At 38.6% G+C, this 17,522-nt stretch overlaps 3 protein-coding genes and 1 pseudogene across 7 annotated transcripts; 2 read left to right on the forward strand and 2 right to left on the reverse strand.

Annotated features, from left to right (window-relative positions):
• Positions 1 to 5,284: 5,284 nt before the first annotated feature.
• LOC137732972 (uncharacterized) lies at positions 5,285 to 7,537 on the forward strand (annotated as a pseudogene).
• Positions 7,394 to 9,899, reverse strand: LOC137731305 (protein LYK5). Of its 2 annotated transcripts, XM_068470403.1 has the most exons (2): positions 7,934 to 9,899; positions 7,394 to 7,868 (listed from the first exon to the last, which is right to left on the reverse strand). In XM_068470403.1, the coding sequence occupies exons 1-2, from the start codon at positions 9,810 to 9,812 to the stop codon at positions 7,843 to 7,845; spliced, it is 1,905 nt and encodes a 634-aa protein (XP_068326504.1). In that variant the 5' UTR covers positions 9,813 to 9,899; the 3' UTR covers positions 7,394 to 7,842. The 2 variants fall into 2 exon arrangements, with proteins under 2 accessions (XP_068326504.1, XP_068326503.1); XM_068470402.1 differs by having other exon boundaries at positions 7,394 to 9,897.
• A 375-nt stretch (positions 9,900 to 10,274) lies between these two features.
• LOC137731771 (uncharacterized) lies at positions 10,275 to 14,063 on the reverse strand. Of its 3 annotated transcripts, none has more exons than XM_068470979.1 (9): positions 13,859 to 14,061; positions 13,177 to 13,404; positions 12,943 to 13,064; positions 12,669 to 12,729; positions 12,372 to 12,530; positions 12,045 to 12,152; positions 11,600 to 11,828; positions 11,258 to 11,509; positions 10,275 to 10,795 (listed from the first exon to the last, which is right to left on the reverse strand). In XM_068470979.1, the coding sequence occupies exons 1-9, from the start codon at positions 13,991 to 13,993 to the stop codon at positions 10,707 to 10,709; spliced, it is 1,383 nt and encodes a 460-aa protein (XP_068327080.1). In that variant the 5' UTR covers positions 13,994 to 14,061; the 3' UTR covers positions 10,275 to 10,706. The 3 variants fall into 3 exon arrangements, with proteins under 3 accessions (XP_068327080.1, XP_068327081.1, XP_068327082.1); XM_068470980.1 differs by having other exon boundaries at positions 12,372 to 12,512; positions 13,859 to 14,060; XM_068470981.1 differs by lacking the exon at positions 13,177 to 13,404 and having other exon boundaries at positions 13,859 to 14,063.
• A 119-nt stretch (positions 14,064 to 14,182) lies between these two features.
• On the forward strand, positions 14,183 to 16,622 carry LOC137731772 (uncharacterized). Of its 2 annotated transcripts, none has more exons than XM_068470983.1 (7): positions 14,183 to 14,380; positions 14,533 to 14,593; positions 14,696 to 14,790; positions 14,907 to 14,940; positions 15,150 to 15,204; positions 15,301 to 15,343; positions 15,505 to 16,098. In XM_068470983.1, exons 1-7 carry the CDS (start codon positions 14,216 to 14,218, stop codon positions 15,508 to 15,510), a joined length of 459 nt encoding a protein of 152 aa, XP_068327084.1. In that variant the 5' UTR covers positions 14,183 to 14,215; the 3' UTR covers positions 15,511 to 16,098. The 2 variants fall into 2 exon arrangements, with proteins under 2 accessions (XP_068327084.1, XP_068327083.1); XM_068470982.1 differs by lacking the exon at positions 15,505 to 16,098 and adding an exon at positions 16,114 to 16,622 and having other exon boundaries at positions 14,186 to 14,380.
• The last annotated feature ends 900 nt before the right edge of the window (positions 16,623 to 17,522 follow it).

Raw genomic sequence — 17,522 nt, forward strand, 5'->3', positions numbered from 1 at the left:
CTCTGGGATAGGGGTTGGTTTTGCAAACAACACGTCTTGCAAATTGAGCAACGCACACAATACTATGCGGATATACCAACTAATAGTTTCACCAGACCTAATGAATCTAACTTGCATTGACTTGTTTTTATTGTGGTGGGCTAATATGTTAACAAAAGTAGCTACTTGCTCCTCTATTGTAACATGACCATCATCTACCAATCCACCACGAATTTGTAGTAAATCACATAAAATTGCAAATGCATTCCTATCCATTCGCAGCTCCCACAAACAGTTAGTATCACTCAATCGCATGATACGATTTATTTCCTTTCTCCTAACATAAAGTCTAACAAATGTCCTCTGCTCTAAATTAGCTCTTTCCCGTTGTCTCCTTTGTTGTTGTCTATACCTCAACAATTGTTCATTCGTAGTAAAGACTTGTGCCATTATAATCCAAACGTTCAAAAGAACAAAGAATTGAGTCTCATATTCATCCATACCTTCACATGCAAAAAAACAACACATGAATGAATGGAGCATCAACATAAGAAGGATTCAATTACAAGCGTATGATTAAATGGTAAAATAAAGTGGAGCTTCATATCCTAATTGAAATTCTTAAAGTGCAGCATCAACTTTGTCATGCACTGAAAATCTGAGTGCAGCATCACTGATGCAGCATCAATAGGCTAAAAGCATCAGTAGGTGCATCATCAGTATTAGCTTGAAATGTAATTAATGAAGTTTCTAATTTGTGATTACCTAAAAATTAAGTTAATTAACATCTATAGTTTAATCACTGTTAGAACAAGCAAACAAATTAGAAGTCACAAAGATGCTTGGATTTCACATATGGATGGGGTTGCAAATTGTAAAATTTTGCTAAATTATCTTTGAGCGGTTTCTTTGCCTTTCAAGATCGTGTTATGTTTGTGTTGGTCTCTCTAAAATTTCTTCATTAAACATGTTATAAAGAAAATGGATGAAGATGAAACAAAGTCTCATCTTTCTTTGCATTCTACAATTGCTAATGGTAAATTAAGAATTGGATATATCCATGAAATTTCCAAGTTGGAGCTAACCTTGCCCTTTATTGCTAACAAATAGTACCTGCATTTTTACCCCTTTAATATGTTCATGCATTTATGATGCAGATCAGAGTTCACTATGGTGGAAAGTTTTATGAATTTGTACGCAATTATTTGTTTACAAATTCGAAAATGATTTATTCACTTAAGTTCCTAATTAGAATAACATTAACATTCACATTAATAAAGAACTTGGAAAATGGTATGAACCTCCAACTATTTACATCTTCTCATCTTGTGTAAAAATAAACACCACGTATGGGTTCTTCCACTGGATGATATCCATTTTTAGACCTACCACTTCACCCAACATATGGGTTCCTCCACTAACAGTATAACAAAAATTTAAATTACAATTAAACTTACTATTTTGTATCTTCATCTCCCACTTCGTGTTCTCTCTTTCTCATGACAAACCAAAAGCACAAACTTCCTAAAATTGGAGTCATTTCACTCCTCCTTGAAACAATTTTTAATTTTTCTGTTGCTGTAGTAGAGCAACCTCCCCACAAAACCTCAAATAAATAAAAATAAAAATAAAAAATTAGTACAAAAGACCCCAACCATTTTTCTCTTCCACCCCTGCTCTCCTGTTTCTCTCTCTCCCCCATGAAACTCTAGCTTTTTCCCCTTCCTAGAAATCAAAAACTTCTAAGCCAAGCAATTATACTCAACAATCATATACATTGGTGAGGGGAATCAAAATCGAGCACTACGATTCTTTGTTCAATTAAAATAGTCACTGTGTCTTTTGTTTAACATTTAAAAGGTCAATGTACAGAAAACTAGATATAAAATGACTATATTTTGAGTAGCAATGAACCAACAGAGGAAAATCCAACAGAGAACCCAATCCAATAGAGGAAAATCCAAAACATGTAACCCAATCCAATCCAACAGAACCTAAAGACATCATATTTATAGATTTCAGCACATAAAAATCGAAACTTAAACACTGAAAAAATGAATCCACATAGGGAGATACCTTTGAATGCAGTACTACTCAATAGGGGGAGTGGAAGCAGATAAACAGAGGCAGATCTTTGGTTGCAGATGCAGTATTGGGAAGATCGAAGCACTACAAAATACAAAGAAATCAAAACAAGCAAATCAGAAAAGAATACAAAGAAATTGAAGCACTACAAAATACAAAGAAATTCAACAAAATTAGGAATTGGGTGTTAATGAAATCGAAACAAGCAAATCAGAAAAGAATAATAATGCCACTTCAAATTTACATCAAAATTAATTACAGTTAAGATTGGAGGATTTGTAAGAGTATGGGGTTTAGTTGCAACAGTTGTCGCATGGATGGTATGGGTTTTAGTTTCAATCAGTCCAAGTGGGTAGGGTTTCCGACTGCGAGCCTCCAAAAAGTGGTACAAGGACTGAAAGCTACGTAGATACTCAAAGCAATAGCAAACACCAAACCAAGAGAGAAACAAAAAGTATTACAAAATACAAGGAAAGAGAGACCGAGAGGCTACACAATCACAATCAGATCGAACCTGGAACGGAGATGCAGAGCTGAAGTTCACGGATAAGAGGATGAGGAGGAAGGTTGCGAAGGGGAGATGCAAGGATGAAGAAGTTCGCAGTGGCAGAGAAGAGAAGATGATAGTTAGGGTTTGTTGTATGATTTAGATGGTGTAAATATTGCAAAAGCTAAGGGGTATTTTTGTCTTAAAATTTTATGATTTTTGTGTTCCACGAGACGGAACGACTTGTTCCAGAGGGGGAGGTGGAACGAAAATTTAATACATTTTCGTTCCATGGGACAGCGCGTTCCACATAATTTAGTGCACCAAACATGGGACATAACACGTCCGTCCCACTCCGTTTCGTCCCATCCCACGTACCAAACGCGCCCTAATAGTTTCAACCTATCAAGAACTCGACCAAGCCATGCTCAAATGTGATCCCTTCAAGGTCCTTCAATCATAAGGACTCGGTTAGGTTGGTATTATCTTGGGCTTGAACGTCATCGGCTCATAGAACTAATGATGGGCCGAGAATAAAAAATTCCTACTTCAAATTACTCATTCATGGCCCAAACTTATATTTTATGCCCAAACACTACCACTTTTTCTACACTCTGGTGCACAACAGTTAATTTTTACATTGAAGGATGATAATTATATGGGGTGGTTGTATACATAAGCGGTGTTCTGTTCGTATCCTTAATTATTTTATGGGACGTTATTTGACGTGTATCTGTGAGATTTTTGTACGAATCCTTTTTTTTCTTTTCAAATAGGGAGACAAATTTTATATATGATCAAAGTTGGTAAATGCAGCTTAATAAATATTGTTATAAGAATTGTTAATTAGGATGTCATCTGTTTATACAATAAATAAGGTGGTTTGACTCCAAGTTAGAAAGCATTGGTAGGATTAGGATTGGAGCAATTAATGATGTAATGGTGAGTTTAATAAGTGCAAGAAATGTCATTTAATACTATAGTTTATTAGTATTTTTTTTTATTTGTAATAGGAGATCTTAGGTTCGATTCTTAATAATGGAGAATTTAAACCACATTATTGCTAATTCATTGTGAGACTTAATCCACTTTCATACATCCTTGATGTAAATAATATCTTTTGTTAAAAAAAAAAAATTGTGTTATTGGAACTTCAAAAATCTCATTTTACACTCCGCGTAAGCGTATTTTTATTCCTAATATAGAAAATTTGGAATGTAAAATGAGATTTTTGGAATGCTAATAACAATTCTTTAAATAAAAAAAAAAAATAAAAAAAAAAGAAAAAAGCAAGCAAGAAACAAAGTGGACGGATGGAGTTGGCGAAAGAAGTTTACCTGCTCCTTTTCAGTTTTCTTCGTAATCAATCATAACTGTAACTCCTCCACCTCCATCTAAATCGTTCATCAAAACTATTAATTATTGTGTCGCTCTTTTTTTTTTTTTTAGGGAATTGTTATTAAAATTTTAAAAATCTCATTGTACACTTCAAACTTACTTCAAACTTTCTATAGTAGGAAACAAAAATACATTTGTAAGGAGTGTAGAATGAGATTTTTGAAGTATCAATAACATTTTCTTTTTGTTAAGATCATCATTAAAAAAATGTTAAGTAGACAATATCTTTTTAGATTATATTTTGTAAATCATATTAATTAATTTTTTTTAAATTATTAAAAAAAATTGATTATTAATCGCCTCATCACGTGGTGGTGGTGTCTCTAGTATTATCTGTACAATTAATTCTCCGAAGGGAGTTGATCTCAAATCATGATTTTGGTATGTGAGACCAAGAAAAGGAACCATGATTCGTTATTGTGTGCTGTTTTGGAATGCCCTCAAAGTCGGAGTAGGATTATTTTCCTTCCTAATTTCTTTTATTTTTCATCTCCTTATATTTAAACTGTTGCAATTACGCTACATCTACATCTTGTTTTGAATTTCTTTTATATAAAAAATAAAATAAAAAAAGAATGTGAGAAAAGATGATGGTAATAGAAGAAGAGAGAAAACTACTTTCATCCGGTCTCTCACTCAAGTCTCATCTGCCTGCCTGCCAGCGTGGGCTGTCCGGGGTCCCACGTCTCATTTCGTATAATTAATGGATTTGTTTACTTGACTGAATTATGACTTAGATCCCAGCCCCCGCCATATCTTTAGTTAGTTGATGAATAATTTTACAATCAAAATTTTATTCTCAGTCCGTGGCAACGTGGGGTGGAGGAGTTGAAGGTTTAGTTGTCTACACTACTCACTCTCTCTCTACTCATCTCTTTCCTGCAATGTCGGCTTCTTGACCCCTTTTTTCGCTTCTTCTTCGTCTTCTTCTTCCTTCTCTCTCTCTCTCTCTCTCTCTATATATATATATATATATATATATATATATATTTCTGGAAATACAGGTGCTTACTTGCTTGGGTTTGAAGTGCCCAGCACTTGATAGGCAGACAAAAGGCGACTAGACTAGGTAAATGAATCATCCCATATGATATAATATGAAGAGGTAAATTAAATTAAATTTGCAAGATTGGATTGAGATTAATGAGCAGCTCATTTTTTTTCCTTTCTGATATTAATTCATGATGAATGTTGGTCTGGTTAAATTGCAGCGCTACTTCTGACAAGATTAATGGACTCTTCTCCTTGTTTAACCCTCTTGTAAGTCTTACAAGTCTTAATTTGTTAATTCCTGCTAGGTTTTTATCTCTCAGTTTCTTTCACCTGATGTATAAGCATTGCTCCTGATTTGCCATCCATTTATTCATTCGTTCATTCTAAATTTGTTTCAATTTGGGTATACAAATTTGGAATTTACCACATAATTTCATGAGTTGAAGCTTTCTTTCTCGATTTCATTGTTGAATTCTATGGATTCAGCATAACATGTTTAGGATTTTGAAGAGACTTTGAAGATCGTAAATATCGCTCAAATATAAACACTAGCTAGCTAGGTATTCATGGTTGATCATGGCCTCTAGTCTCAAGTCTAGACCAATATTCACACATGTTTTGTATCTATCTTTTGACACTGATTGCACAGTTGGGTAGGACTTCCCTTGATCAGGCTTCCCTTTGCTGGGATTCTTACAAGGCACTGGGTTCTAGTTCCGTCAACTCTATTGCTTCCCTTGATCGCGCCTTTCAGCTTCTCCTACTTCCTCCTTGTCCTCCTCAAGTATATTTTCTTCTAAGAATCCTTGTGATAGTTGGAGTCCACATTGCAATGAATATGCTACAGTGCATCAAGGGTTGAAAGAAAAAAGTGGACCCTGTGCTACAATGACAGAAGTTTCGAAGATATGCTTAGACGACGACAACTTCAATTATGCTGCTAAGATGCTGCAAAATTTCAGGTTGAGCACATTGTACCTTAGTAGGACATATATATAGTTTTATATTTTGTTGCCCTCTTTGGTAAAACTTGATGGGTCAACTAATTAAATCATGTATTTTACCCTTTTTCTGGTTGATGTTTCAAAAATTCCTTAGACTTGTGAGATTCTTTTGAGTGTGACATGCTTCATTGCTCTATATAGATCATTGGTTCGAAGTCTAGAGAAGGTTGACGTTCTGAAAATGAAACGTGAACAGAAGCTTGTGTTCTGGATTAACATTCACAATGCCTTGGTGAAACTACAACTTTTTGTCATCTATGTCCTTTCTTTCTCTTCACAGTAAAACTTTAGTTCATAATCAAAACTTTTACCCTGAAAGTGACTTGTTCTATATACTTATGATTATGGGAAAATGGGATATTCTAGTAACAAAATGATTACTTTTCTAAGACATTGATATATATATATCATATATGATACGTTAAAGAAACCATAGTATTTTCTTGACTCGTTCAGAGAGATTGCAAACGGATGAATACTGCTGGAAGATATTGGCCATAGGTGTAATACATGTCTAATGGAGCTTATGACAATTTTTTTGTAGGCATATCTGGCACATGGAACTCATAATCGTGCGAAAAGTAGTTCAATTTTAAAGGTACGTAAAAGAAAATACAAATAATTTTTTAACGTTATTTGAAGCTCACCCTTACCGGCACTAGTATCTTTTACAATCCTATTTTCAGGCAGTGTACAATATAGGTGGACATAGCGTAAATGCGTGTATCATACAGACCTCCATCTTAGGAATTCGAGCACACCACTCAGCACCGGTATGCATACTGTTCTCTGATACCTTACTGAACCTCATATGGTCCGACTGCTTTAGGATTCTCAACATATCCTGTAAGCCAACCATGTGATTTTGTGACAAGAATAGGCCTCTGAGCTTTAAGAATATTAGTGCGTTCTTCTGCAACGCAATTGTGAACAATGGCCCTAAAAACTTAGCAGAGCTTTAAGAATATTAGAGCGTTCTTCTGCAACGCCATTGTGAACAATGGCCCTAGAGACTCAGCTGAGCTTCAAGAATATTAGCGAGTTGTTCCTTAGAAGCTGAGAGTATGTTGGCTAACCATCAATTGAAGCTAATTTGATGCATATCCAGCATTCGCAATGTTCATTGCATACCTATTACACTAGTATTATATTATGTGCTCAAATCAATTTCAGTTTGTAATGCCTTTCTTCATACTATGTGAATGCAGCAGCAACAAACATTGTTTCATTGAGGAAAGAATTTGGAGGCGGGGAGCACTAGACATTTATACGCATTAGAATACCTTGAGCCACTAGTCCATTTTGCTCTATGTTCAGGGGCATGCTCTGACCCAGCGGTAACAAGTTTCTTCTTTTAAAAACTATTTTTAGTTACCTGTTTCTAGATTTGTCTGAAATGGTGCCCCCTTACTGGATATAGGTTCGAGCATACACGGCAAATAGCGTATTTCAGGATCTGAAACTTGCTCAAACAGAATTTATTCAAGATAGTGTCAAGGAGACAGAAGTTTTCCTCCCTAAAATACTTGACTAGTTTACAAAAGACATGTCGCTGGGTATGTTAGGCCTCGTGGAAGAAATAAATGACTAGTTTACAATAGACAGACACTATATATTTATTCGTTCTAAAAACATCTTCAAGGTTAAGCAGCTCATGAGAGTTGGGATGTACCCCTCTTTGTTGTGTTGACAATGACAAGGTAAATAGAGCAATGCCGTTTGCATGGACACTACTTTGCAGACTGCAATACAATCACAAAAATCATTGGCCACTCCGAATTTCAGAGTCTATTGGCACGACTTACTGTGATGCTGGTGGAGTGTTCAAGTTGATCAGAATCAGATGGCTCCCAGTTGAGCGTAGACGAAAGAATCTTGGAGAGCGTGATGAAGGCTTCACCCATGCTTGGCCGAGAGTTGACCTGAGGAGCAACACAGCGTTGAGCCAACTGGGCCATGGAAAAGGCAAGGTCCAAGGGGTACTCACGCTTGAGGTAGGGATCCATGAAGCCTTCAAGTTTCTCTCTCACACGGTCTCCTTCCAACACCCCATTTATGGATGCAGATAGCAATACCTCTTCACTGTTTTTCTCAATGCCATCTGCGGCAGCAGCGGCCACGGCTTCTCTTCCGGATAAGAGCTCCAACAAGACAACCCCAAAAGCAAAGACATCTAGTTTGGGAGTAATGACTCCGTTCTGGATGTACTCCGGGGCCATATATCCATGAGTGCCCACCACATGTCTGGTGAGTTGGAGTGCTTGTTCTTGCTGCGAGTCTTGATCACTGCGGTGGTTGTCCAAGTCGACAGCTCTTGCCAAGCCAAAATTGGAAACCTTGGCCCTCCAGTTGGCATCCAAGAGGATGTTGCTGTTCTTCAAGTTGTTGTGTATGCAGGGAGGGTGGGAGAAGTTGTGGAGATAATTAAGCGCATCAGCCACGTCGTGGGCAATCTGAACCCTCTGCTTCCATGACAAGGACATATTATGATGAAGGCAGTCTGCGAGAGAGCCGGAGGGAGCGTACTCATAGACAAGGTAAGTGTGTGCCTCATGGACGCAGAAGCCAGACAGTCTTATGATGTTGGAGTGATTGATCCGCTTCAGAAGGTTGATCTCATTCTCATTACCCTCCCCTTTCACGACTTTGATGGCCGCCTCATCCCCCTCAAACGATCCCTTGAACACCGAAGAGTGTTTGTTAATTCTGTTGGCCTCGCTGAAGAATTGGGTGGCCCTCTGTAGTTCCTCCACTGTGTAAACAGACAAGGACTCAACGGCATGCCGAAGACCTCTGGAAGAAACGGCAGTAGACGACCACGATTTGGTGTCTGATGAAGGCAGCGAGGTTGGCATATTCAAGTGGTCTGGGCTCCTGTGACCAGAAGATGATGAGACTTGTAGTTTGGATTTGGGAGACGACGGGTAATGGTGGCGAGGAGGATGACGACGATGGTGGAATAAGAAGAAGGCAAGAACAAGGAGGGTCAGGAGGCAAGCAGCTCCTACGCCAACACCCACAAAGATCCACTTCTTGTTGCTGGAGGAGGAGGAGTTCCCAGCTGCTGGCGGCGATGATGGAGGAGGAGGAGGAGGAGGAGAGAAGAGTTGCAGTTGAGAAGGTGAAGGTTTCGTGGTGAGAGGAACCAGAATTGGGGTGAAGGGATAAATGATGTCACTGGAGGATAGGCGGTTGGCTTCGAGCAAGGTGGAGCGGTCGATGCCGAAGCGGTCAGCGATGGTGGAAGGCTCGTCCCCCCAGGTGACAATGTAAGAAAGGAGGAAGAGGACCCCAGCGGCAGTCTGGTTGGCGGTGGGGCAAGCGCATCGGAGGGGGACTTGGAGGGAGAGGCCGACGGTGAGGTTTTCGGCGTCGAAGGGGTTCTGGGCCATGAGGGACTGGCAGGTGGTTAGGCCCTGGTAGGTGTTGTTGGCGATTCCGAAGTAGGTGTCGGAGGACTTCAAGACGTACGAGGAGTTGTGCTGGTAGTAACTGTAATTATTGTTGGAAAAGCAGGAGCAGTTGACGGGGACGATGACCGGAGTGCCGGTGGGGATGGGGTCGACGTCGGACACGTTGTTGGCGGAGGCGATCTGGGTGGGGAGGGAGTTGAGGAGGTAGGCGATGGAGGAGGGAGAGTTGTAGAAAGGAGGGAGGGAGCGGAAGGTGAGGTAGGAGAGGCATGAGGAAGCGATGCCGTTGCAGACGTAACCGTCGGTGGTGTTGTAGTCGTTGTAGCAGTCGAGCTGCTTGTTATCAACGTAGCTCTGCTGCCCTTGCACCACCACCACAGTCACCGGCGTCGCCGCCACCAACAACAACAGTAGGACGACCCAGTCCCACCATAAGCGTGAAATGGTCATCATGGACACCGGCTACGGGTGGCCTATGAGGCTGTATGTCAGTGAGAAATTGTTTATAATTTTCAAAGAGACCTACCAGTGCCTGGCTTTAATTAATGGACAAGGATTGTCTACCTTCTCCTTTTGATGTCGTTAAGCCACGTCAATACTTTATATTATATTTTTTTATAAAGATAATAAAATAAAAATAAATAAAAATATAAAATATTAATATAGTTTAAGCGTGATTACATAAATAAGAGAGCACAGAAAAATACCGAAAATAAAAAAGCAGACAATCTTCGTCCTTAATTAATTGAATTCAAATCAGAAGGCTCAACGCGTCTTATTAATTGTTTACTGTCTTTTTGTTGACGTTTGATTTTTCTTTCCAATTTCTCACGCCGCATTCAGACGTATTCCCGTCTCTGTCATTTTTTTGGGTCGTCCCTGGAATGCCTACCAACCATTAAACAAGACAAGACGAAACAAAACAAAACAAACTAACACGTTAAATAAAATAAAAAATTACATTTCGAATTGTTCATGTATTTTCGTTTTCACTAGTTTTGAATAAACTAGTCTAGTAATTAAAAAATAAAAAAAATTACATTTGTTCAAGTTGCCTTTCGTTCTATTCAAAATGGAAGGATTACAAGACAGAATGAAACAAGTGCTCGTTGTTGCAAAAAAACCAATCCTTTGTTGCATAGTCCTTTGTGATTTTACATCTTTATCACTCCTAACAACCCTATAACTATAATTTGAACGGTATAACATCCAATTGTGAACCCGGCATTTCACATCTAACAAGAAAAATACTTCCCCAAACTCACTATCCGGTGAAAAAGCAACCCCTACCATGACAATGATAATAACTCCAGTGAACTCAACTAGTACCATCCATTACCAACACGCTCAATCACACTTCCTTTTGAGGCCGCGGCCGCATCTTCTGCACGCTAAAATGGCAGCCCAAACTCCTCCTATCAAAGCAATTACCAAAACTGCAACATCCAATGGAACTTTGTATAGTTACAAACAGCATTTCAAGGAAATGTGACCTTCAAATAAATTTATATATAAAAATTAAAAAAAAAAAGTAAAAAAAAAGCAAAACAAAATACGATGATCTAGTTAAAGAGCTTTGAACATGGTTTGATGTCCCCACCCCACTCTTTGTCCCTTGAAAAATTTAAAAACAGACAGACAAACAAACAAAAGGAAATACGAAGACAGGAAGCACTTCCCCTTCCTTTATGATGGTCTAGTTCAATTTTCAGATTTTATCATGGAGCTTTAAAACCTTCTCTTTCTTTTTCTCGTTCCATTTATCCATTCCCATAGGCTATAAATATTTTTGCATAAAACACTGAAAGATCACGCATGCAGTGAAGAAACAAAACAGCTAGGCACACTCCGAGCAAGAAGCACTCAACAGTAAAGCTCAAAGTCTGAGAGTAACATACTAGCTATAGCACAAGAAGCTAAAATAGCCAGGCGGTATCTGACAATCCATGGTAGACTGACTTCCAGAGAGCAGTGCCTTTGATGCTCTCTTGTTTTCTTGGTGATCGAAGAGTTGAAATTTCTTGCCTGCAATTCCGATAGCGATGTGGCTACACCTACCACTGGATTTCCGTTCACATCCCTCACTTCAATTTTCAATGTCACAGGAGTGGCATTCCAGTCTATCTCAACTGCTCCAAAATTAGGCAGACCTGTTAAAAAAAAACATCCAGAAAGTAAAAGTTCTGATATTTTCTCATCAGGAAACTCGTAGACAAGTCACGTTACGACGTCATGCATACCATATGTGCACGACCTATATCTGCAGTTGTGGTCTATGACTCTCATAGTGGTAGGAGTTAACCATGCCAAAAATCTCACTAACAAGTGCAACGGCTGTGGGACTACCTTCTCAACTGCTTGGGTAATCCCACTTGCAGTAACATCATACAATGGATACCCAGTTGCGCAATCATAACGTGTAATTTCTCCAAAGTGAACATCTCCACTTATGAAAAACGTTCCATCCCTCTACAAGGAAGAGGATTTTTAAAAGAGCTGATTTAAGCATCCCCCAGTCTCAGACCAAATAGATAGATCGATATATAGAGATAAAGAGTGACTAATTTGTAAAAGTAAGAAAAAAAGACACCCAGCATCAGGCACCTGCTGCTTGTATCATAACTAGAAGTCATAACTAAAATAAGTTCAATTAAAAATATGCATCTTGGAGCATGCATATCCCACCTTACTATCTTCTATCAATTTAAATAGCCGATCTCTCTCCTTTGGAAAACGTCCCCAAGATTCCATGTAAAACAATGGCCCAGTGGTTGCCGAAAGATTTGATATTACCTGAATTGGAAGAAAAAATAATCACTCAAACGTATGACAGATAAACAAAACTTGCAGAAGAGACATGGCACATGTAACCAACCCAACTATCCAAATACTGGGGACTAGTTCACAAGTAAAATTAAATATATAGCAACAGCTTCGTGTAGAACGACAAATGCTATGCACTTATTCAAGCATAATAACTCAATATAATGTAGGCATTAACTGACAACATACCTGTATAGAAGATCCAATAATGGTAACTGATGTTGGAGAACTGTTCAGCTCCTTTTCTAACCATTCCCACTGTGAACTCCCCAAAATAGTTCCATCACTACGTAATGGGTCTCTATGATATCTAGTATCTAATAGTATAACCTGAGGAAGTTTCAGTTGCTGATGTTTGATTAGTCAGAGTTTCAGTTGCCGATAATATTGCACTAAATCCCAAATAAGCTTTCCTGGGAAAGGCCATTTAAATTCCACAAGAAAAAAATGTTTCAGAGAAACTATAAAAAACTTTTACTTTGATACCTTTACTAGTCTACCAATGGGTCCAAGTGTATAAGATGCATAAACTCCGTCTTGCTTACGCCTACAGTTGAACAGTTATATAACAACTCAAAATAATCAGTAATAATTTGGCATTACGAATTAATAATATAGCTCTATACAGTTACACCAGAATTAGAAAAAGTTAAAATTAATGACGTTTTGACGTTCTAGCAAGGAAGCTTTAACAATGTGAACCCCAACATCTTTGGATATCAATAAGGTCATAATGACAATATTATAAACAGGTCCTCACCGTGGACTATCTTGAGGTTCACCCAAGAAATCAAGGAGAAGCCTTTGATTAGTTACTTTCCTGCTAAATTCCTTTCCTGCATCATTTAGTCCATAATCGTGGTCATCCCATGTGCCAATTACCTGCGAGATTGACATGCTACCACTTTGAACGAGGAGTAATTATATGAAAATGTGAACAAGCAAGAATAAGAATCTCAACAACGATTCAGACAGAAATGTGAGGATTAACCACCTTAGTATTCTTTCGAAGACGAGAATAGCCAGGGTTAGACTTGGCTTTCCCATATCTGGACTTCATTTCTTGCTCAGAAGAAGGAATAAATCTAGGGGAATTCCTCCATGGACCAATTGTTCTTTCCTTTCCAAATATTTTAAAAGGACGCCTAATGTCTCCATAGATGTTATCACCAAGCCAAATGAAAACTTGGGGATCAAAATCGATTATTGCATTCCAGATGGGCTGCACAAAAGAAAAAGTTTCTGGCATGACATTTCGTTGTGTGGCCCTAAACCCTAAACCATGAAGCTAGATGGCATATGAAAAGGTAAGAAACATTTGCAGTGGGTCTCGCGAGCGGAAAGTAAAAGCAGACAGACACAATACGCACAGAAACATTGCGTAAATAGTAAATACTGTAATCGGTCAAATGGAAAGTTGGAGTACACACTACTAGGAATCAAATTTTGTTGTAAGGAGATTGGCATTAGGGCAATGGCATAATGATATTGCCCCTGGAACCTGGAGGAGCGGAGCCATGGAAGGCGGGGCTCCAACAACTAAGCTAACTATGTTACTTTGATTTCGGCATTGGGCAATTTGTATAAATTAGGAAATTGAATCGCCTAACAACTGATATCGACCTGTCATTTCATAGTAATGAAAAAGAGGAGATGAGTGGAGGAAGAGACGTCACCTGAGGAGCTCCCTGGTTGGCGCATGATCCAAAGCCAATACGAGTAACCAGGTGGTGATGCGCAGACTCAGCCGCCACTTCAACCGCCGCCGCTGTCAACCACCACCACCACCACCACCACAACTTCCAACCCATCGCTCTCTCTCAATTCACAATTCCCCTTTACTCTTTCTATCACGTGATTATAAGAAAAGAAAAGAAAAACAAGGGCACAGGAAATCCGGTTGCATTTTTCTCCTTCTTTTATATTTCTCTTATTTAAAAGATGGGCTTTAGTTGGGCTTTGTCGCAAACCACAGAAAATCAAAGGCATACAAAAGCCCGCTTACTTAGGGATACATCGCTTTGTCATTGAAAATGCAAATGCAACGCTCACTCAGTGCGAGTCTGAGTCCGAGTAGAAGAGGCAGAGGCACCGCTGTCGATTCACTTCCAATGGCAGCCGCCGGTGGTCCTAAGTGGGCCCAGAAGACCATAACTCTGCCTCCCTTCAAGAGGGGTTGTCATCTCATCACCCCTAAGGTACCTACTCTTTTGAATTTTGATTCTTGAGTTGATCCATCCATCAAACACTAACCCTTGATTTGAAATCAATTGAGTTGGATTCACAGTGAAACATGTGTGAAACATGTGTTCAGGTCTCTTAGAAATTTAATTTCTATTTGAATTTTCAGATAGTGAAGGAAATTGGGGAGGACTTGTCAGACTTCAAGTGTGGCCTTGCCCATCTCTTCTGTAAGTTTGCCTGCCTAATACTGTTTTCTTTCGACACTTGTTTTGCTTGTTTTGAATGAATATATAACATCTGTGTATATTTATTTGTGGGTAATATTTCAGTGCAGCACACAAGTGCTTCTCTTACTATCAATGAGAATTATGACTCTGATGTTCGTCACGATGCAGAGACATTCCTCAATACCATTGTTCCTGAGGTTACTTACTTTCGTCTTGTTTCCTTTCCCCTGTATTATGGTCACATGATTCACATCTTATGTACCAGCAGCACTAGCAAGCATTATATGATGTTCTCGTCTTCATTTATTTTCAGGGGACCTCTGCACCATGGAAGCATACCCTTGAAGGTTAGTATTCGATTCCATTTCATTGTTTCATTCACGGCCTTCGTTTCTTCTTTCGAAGAATACTTTGCTTTTCTCTGTTTTAACCCAATTGCTATAAGGCTATAACTTGGTTGGCTACGTCTTTGAGTTTGCATTATATGCACTGTCGTTTGACTACTAGCTACTGTGGTGCCTAGTAGCTCTGAATTTAAGTTATCTGAGTTTTACAGGCCCAGATGACATGCCAGCACATATTAAATCATCAATGTTTGGCTGCACACTGACGTAAGGATACCTTACTAGCTTGTTTAAAACTGTTTACATGTGCTGTGAGGAATTTACGGCCTCGTTGGCATTTACATGTTCCTTGTTCTCATGCAGGGTTCCAATTACAAATGGAAAACTCAACATGGGAACATGGCAGGTATGTAAAAGTGAAAACCATTATTCAACTTTTCTAAGTTTTCTACCTCTAAAGGGCTTGAATCTCTCAACCTTGAAATTAGGGTTTATGCTTGGAAAGATTTTCACCTATGCTCTGCTGCTTAATAAATATATTGGATGATGCCTAATTATTCTCTGTAGGAATAGAACTTAAAGTAAATTCTGGAGAAAGAAATGCATCATGTTAAGGGAAGGTAAACCGCAGAGCAGTAATTAAGAACTTACTAGCTGCAAAAGAAGTTTTTATGAGAACATTTACATTCTGAGCCTTGTTCCCTACTACCGTTGAAGTGTCAGTAACGGCTAGAACTATTTTTTTATGTAGGCAGAACATGTAAGTTAAAAGACACATGTTTTGAATGCTGGTGGTCAATGGCGTTAGTGCATGATGGAATGTTTTAGAGACCTTACTATAAGCATCTTGACTAGGCGTAAAATTCTTGTATTTGAGTATATAAGCTGAGCGTGGAGTATGAACTCATGAGAACAGAATGATAGATAAGATATGCATAGGCCTTTTTTTTAAGATTTCATCAACCCCTTTAATTTCTAAGGGACATGTGAGTGAGGCAATTAATGGCGCTATGGAATTACTCTTTGGCTAACAATTACTCTGTTTTTTCCTTTTTTATAAACATCACATTCTATTTCCATTGCATAATTGTTTGGCTCTCTAATAAATCAAAATTTCCGGTGTGTTATAGCTTATGGAATATTGTTTCTTTTTTACTTGTATTGATGCTGCTTCAGGGAATATGGTTGTGTGAGCATCGTGACCATTCTACAGCACGGAAAGTTGTGGTTACCCTGAATGGAATATGAGATTCTAAGATTTGGATATTTTTCATCCAAGTCTGTAGATAAGTCGTACATAGACATCTGGTTTGTTCATGGGAACCTCCTGGAGAGATGTTAACGTCCTAGCTGTTTTCTGCATCTTTCTGGCTGAATGAACATCTGGGACCTTGTTACTTGTAAACGATTTACTACTTTTGTGCTGCAGAATTGTTGAAAATGTAAGAAGTTACGTGTTCGGATGTGGGAGGTAAAATCCGATGAAATTGAAGATTTACCAAGCTCGATTATTGTAGAGACCCTTGAATATGTCACGCAGGAGCTCTATCATCGGGTTTCATAAAACTAGAAAATTTAAACTACTTGTTAACCAAGTGACTTATTACTAAAATATTTCAGTTATATGTAATGAATAAAAATGTCATAAGGGTAATAAAGATCAATTAGTATGCAAGCATTGGCAGTAGCATTATTCGGTGAACTTGTCCTTTTTCTCGACAGTTTTGTTCTGAATGTGGAATGTAAAACCCAAACAAATTAGGAACAAAACAAGTAACAAGATTGCACAAACTAGTTGCAAACCCAGGACACGAAACCGGACGCCAAATTAAACCCTTACTAGTCAGACAAACTCGAGTTTATTACATTCATCTTGTGATTGGGTTTATTCAATTTAAAAAGAAAAAGAAAAAAATGTAAATCAAAACCGACAAATCACAACACTCAAGCCATTCCCCAGCCAGTTAAAAATTATTCCCATTGTTTGTGAAGAATTTCTGCACTGACCAATCTATGGCTACAGTCAACAGAGACAAGCCCTTCGATAGGGTTTGTTCCGAAGCCTAGCAATCAACATCTTAATGCACAAGGAAAATCAAACTTTGGTATGGCCCGAAGATAAAGTACAATGCATTGTGATAGATTGTGATCCAAGCAACAACTTATGGGCGAAATACTTCGACGTTACTCTGAAATTGGGAGCACACAGTAGCAATAGCATCATCTCAGAGCTAAATCAAATCACGCCATCCCAGATCTGACTGAAACAAAATAGATAACAATCTAACACTCTCACACCTGTTCGTCAGAGAGCAGCAGCAGCATCAACACAATGTCTATCTATTCTCTCTCAATCAAAGAGCAAATTAACAACTTAGAGACGAGAGAGAGAGAGAGAGAGAGAGAGAGAGAGAGAGAGAGAGAGGTAATACGAGAGAGACCAAGAGAGATAGAGAGAAGCATTATCCGGAGAGGTGGGGAGGAAAAGACAGAAGAAACAGCCGAAGGGATTTGGTGATTGGGAGAGAATTGAACACAGAAGGATCAAGCTTGTTCAGTTGATTTTTGTGAAGATGGAGATATGA

The sequence above is a fragment of the Pyrus communis genome, chromosome 4, assembly GCF_963583255.1.
Source record: "Pyrus communis chromosome 4, drPyrComm1.1, whole genome shotgun sequence".
Classification (NCBI taxonomy): domain Eukaryota; kingdom Viridiplantae; phylum Streptophyta; class Magnoliopsida; order Rosales; family Rosaceae; genus Pyrus; species Pyrus communis.

Bases quoted from the DNA above. Each gene is read 5' to 3' on its own strand.
- LOC137731305 (XM_068470402.1), bottom strand. From the start codon at position 9,812: ATGATGACCATTTCACGCTTATGGTGGGACTGGGTCGTCCTACTGTTG.
- LOC137731771 (XM_068470979.1), bottom strand. From the start codon at position 13,993: ATGGGTTGGAAGTTGTGGTGGTGGTGGTGGTGGTGGTTGACAGCGGCG. The intron at 13,065-13,176 runs GTGGTTAATCCT...TCAATCTCGCAG, and splicing joins GTCTTCGAAAGAATACTAAG to GTAATTGGCACATGGGATGA. The intron at 12,730-12,942 runs GTGAGGACCTGT...GTTCAACTGTAG, and splicing joins GAACCTCAAGATAGTCCACG to GCGTAAGCAAGACGGAGTTT.
- LOC137731772 (XM_068470982.1), top strand. From the start codon at position 14,216: ATGCAAATGCAACGCTCACTCAGTGCGAGTCTGAGTCCGAGTAGAAGA. The intron at 14,941-15,149 runs GTTAGTATTCGA...TGAGTTTTACAG, and splicing joins ATGGAAGCATACCCTTGAAG to GCCCAGATGACATGCCAGCA. The intron at 15,344-16,113 runs GTATGTAAAAGT...ATGCTGCTTCAG, and splicing joins TCAACATGGGAACATGGCAG to GGAATATGGTTGTGTGAGCA.